This window comes from Brassica oleracea, unplaced genomic scaffold, assembly GCF_000695525.1.
Source record: "Brassica oleracea var. oleracea cultivar TO1000 unplaced genomic scaffold, BOL UnpScaffold00974, whole genome shotgun sequence".
Taxonomy (NCBI): Eukaryota; Viridiplantae; Streptophyta; class Magnoliopsida; order Brassicales; family Brassicaceae; genus Brassica; species Brassica oleracea.
The window spans coordinates 33,375-37,402 of NW_013617562.1; the positions used below are offsets into that span (position 1 = coordinate 33,375).

At 39.5% G+C, this 4,028-nt stretch overlaps 1 protein-coding gene across 1 annotated transcript; it reads right to left on the reverse strand.

The window, feature by feature from the left end:
• Positions 1–581: 581 nt before the first annotated feature.
• Positions 582–3,611, reverse strand: LOC106320601 (transmembrane 9 superfamily member 4). Its single transcript, XM_013758981.1, has 8 exons — positions 3,316–3,611; positions 3,012–3,052; positions 2,354–2,939; positions 2,137–2,274; positions 1,898–2,054; positions 1,323–1,807; positions 940–1,205; positions 582–836 (listed from the first exon to the last, which is right to left on the reverse strand). The coding sequence occupies exons 1-7, from the start codon at positions 3,465–3,467 to the stop codon at positions 986–988; spliced, it is 1,779 nt and encodes a 592-aa protein (XP_013614435.1). The 5' UTR covers positions 3,468–3,611; the 3' UTR covers positions 582–836; positions 940–985.
• Positions 3,612–4,028: the final 417 nt, after the last annotated feature.

Sequence of the window (4,028 nt, forward strand, 5' to 3'; positions counted from 1 at the left end):
GTAATTAGTATAGATCTTAATTTTCTTAATCATATTAATCAACAAGTAAGAAAATAAAAACAAATACAGATAATTTATTGTAAAGCTTGGGTTGCAAATCATCTGATAAGAATAATTAAATATTGAAACAAACTACTCGTTGCAATCTAACGAAATAATAAACATAATAATCAGATCTAAATAATTGGTTAAAGCATGATGGATTAAGTATGACATAAGAGTATAGAGAGTAATCCTTATCTTGATAGATAGTGGTAGCAACATCAATCGAAGGGGTCAAAGAAGGATACGAAGACGACGTCTAAGATCAAAACGAAGATGTCGCTAAGTTAAGAGATTTTTTTTTTTTTTACTGGTAAAGTTAGAGTTTAGTTTCGTGCTAATAATGTGTTGTGAATAGAAAGAAAGAAAAAATATGTTAATCTTATTCTTATTCTTATTCCATATAAAACAATACATATATATAGAAATACAAAGGTATGGTTTAACAGGTTTTTTCGTGTTTGATCTTTAACTCTCTTTTGAGTTAATTTGTTAAACTAAAATTAAGAAAAAGTTAACAATCTAGTGAATAGTGATCATCATTATAATAGCAATTGACTGCAGATGTATATGAACGGGCAACTTGTATGTCGATCAATCTACAAATCCAAGTGAAGCTCGAAATGTTCTTTCTTAGTGTCTCACTATTATTCTCAAGGACATGATCCCAGGAGAGAATACAAACAACAAAAATAAAAGATCAGAAGAAAATGAAAATTACCTCAAAAAAGAAAAAGAAAAAAAAAACTGGACAACTTCACCGGATCGATTGCCCACGGCCGCATCCAACATCGCTGTTATGACACGACCATCAAAAGTTGAAAGTGAAAATTAAGCAACGGAACTCCTAAATCAACAAGCCAAAGACAACAGATGAACATAAACTAATGTCTTTACCTTCTTCACCAGTAGAGAGGAGGAGTACAAGAAGAATCTTCAATTCTTATTCGCACTTTATGGAGCGATAGATGTGACGGACAAAGAAAAGGGATGCACGGAATCCAACTGCCCCGAGCATAAGGAAGAATCCGTAGCAGATGCATGCCATGTAGCCGAAGAAGAATGAGGTCTGCATGAACCCTGTCATATCCGATCGTGCATAGTAGTAATACAAGCAATATGCGTAAACGAATACGCCTGTTGATCCCCCGCATAGCAACGATCTTCAAGAAACAAATGAGAGAGAAAGTTTAGTTAGCAATCATTAGACAAACATAAAGCATTGATTTAACAAAGAATCAAGTATTGTTACTACTAGACGATTTCTATAAGAACATTACCTCCACCACCACTCATGGTCTTCGGCAGCAAGCTGGAAGTATGTTAATGCAACCGTGATGAAAGCAGTGACTATGACGAGAATAAGGAAGACGATAGACAGAATACTATAGATGGTGTATATTCTGTGACCCCAAACGCTGGCAAATATGTAGTAAAGCTCGATGTAAATGGCACTGAACGGCAAAAAACCAGCCATGGCCATCTGCGGAAGTGTTCTTCTGTACCAGCGCATCGGTGGGATCTCTCTTGGGTATTTTGTGGTGCGGCAAGGAGCTTGAAACTCAGATTTTCTGTTCTTCCCGGCGATACCTCCCAATATTAACAGTGGAGAGGTAACCAGTGCCCATATGAGGAAGATAACAACAATTGTCCCGAACGGCAACGCTGCAGTGGCTTGGTAAACAATCGCAACGGTATTAAGGAAGGAAAACGTGAGTAAAAGAGGTCCGCAGAAGAGGCTTCCAGTCAGCATAACATTCCTAACCTGACAAGACAATCATTCTTAATCAATCTATTGAATTGTAAAAACTGTTCAACAAATTGTAAACCCATAAACTGGCACATCACTACTTACCCAGTTAGTTCCTTCTAGCTGGCAATAGAAAGAAGAGGCAGTATATCCAGCAATCCCTGAAGTGAGAGCATATATGACAACCAATGCAGTAAACAATGCTCCACGGTTGTAAGGATAAAAGACACCGACTAATGCAAGCATAAATATGAAAACCGCCCTGCATATAAATGAAAAAGATGTGTGTGTTACTGAGTGAAAAAGACAAGAGCATGCCAGGAAGCGCACCACAACTCACGTACAGTGTAAACAGTTGTGTGCCAGAACCAAGGGCTGCAGCCAGCAGCGATTTGTGTTTTGGGAACCTGAATACATCACCATGGAGCAATTTCCACCCGGTCTCTTCTTGGTCATCAGCCGTCTCTTCATCATGTGAATACCTATTAAGTTTATAGGGTAAGCTAGTGAATATATTAAAACGTCACACGCATATTCAATGAACTGTAGCTAATAGCTTACTTAACAAAATCATTCTTCAAGACTCTCATGAGAATAGTTGCAAGGAAACCAGTCAAGAGAAGAACAGTGACGCATGAGTTAATAATCGAGAACCAGTGGATCTCCAAGTGATGTGGCGTTGAGGAAGCGAGTGAGTACTTCTCCATCCTCTTCTCGAATGGGATTTCTGTTTCCTTCCACCGAACTGTGTAAGTGAAATCCACTTCGACTTCCTTGTCCTCAGTCAAGTCCACGAGGAAGCTCTGGTCAGTTCTCACAATAATCTCAATAACACGGTCCTTATTGTAGAAAATCTCAAACTGCAGGTGATTGAAGAGGTAATATTTGTACTCGGATGGGTCAGATTTGCCGTCCTTGACAACTTTTCCCAGGAATCCCCAGATGGGCAAGTCATCATAATACATCTGAAAGTAGTAGTCTTTGGAGATGACATCTCGGAACTGAGCAACGTCTTCTCTACTCAACCTCTTTCTGCATGCGACTTGAGAGTTCTTCTCACCCAAAAACTCTAGTTTGTAAGGAGCAGTGACTAACCGATCTCCATTGAGAACTTCCCCGAGAGCTTCCTTCTTTTCCTTAACAGGAGCTGTAAAAAAACATATGCCTCAGGTATCAGAATCACAATAATGGAACAAAGCAATTGAGAATCCGTAGGTACCTGAAGAACAAAAGGGTAGATCAAAGTATCGGTATGTTTCACTGCAAAAAAGGCATATAAAAAACATAGTGGTTAGCTCTCACCTCAGCTTAAGAAAGAACCAATACGATTGAAAACAAAATCTAAGATAGCGGATCAAAGGCGATTTGGCTTTACACTACCAATTAACATTCACTGCTGACTGATTCAATCGACCATGGCTACTATCACTATTCGAATCCTACTGACTAAAATCGGAATCAGAAATCAGAGGAGCGGAGCTAACGAAGCTGAGATCAGATCTGAATAGAGATTTGCAACAGACCTCGGATTGTGAAACGGGCCGACTTTGTTGGCGTAAAGGGGAACATCATCGCCGACCTTGTACCGGTGATCGGAACCGTCCGATATCACCGGAGAAACGCCGTAGATGAAGAAAACAAGTAGAAGCAGCAGACGCGGCCGTGGTTTCTCCATGATTAGCGACGATGAGAGAAGAGAAAGAGAAAGAGAAAGAGGTTTAAGCGGTTGGTTCGATGATCATGAGTAGGTAACGTCTGAGAAAGCGAGTGATTTTGTTTCTCCGCGATGCAACTCATCATACGCTGCCGTTTTGTCATTTTCCTTCCGTTGTTTTTCAGTATCCCTTGTATACCAACTCACTTGTCCACTAATATACAAAATTAGTGGTTTGTCCGCGCTTTGCGCGGATTGTTATTGATTATAATGTGTGTTGGATTTAAGTTGTCGATGACTTCAACATGACTTTGAACTTGTTTGGGTGGTTGCCACTTGAGTTCACGTAGCTGTTGTTTAACCATGGCCATCTAACGTCCCCACCTTAGTTGTTTATGTTTATTTATAAGAAACAGTTGAGTTGTAGTGCAACGAGGGGGAAGTTATCTGACAAAGAGCTAACTTCTCTAACTTTTAGTATTTCACTATGTTCTGTTCTCCGACTCGGTTTGTTTGTTTTTCAACATTGTCCAATAGATATGAGAGTGGCTAGGAAGACGAAGCTTAGTATATATGTTGTGA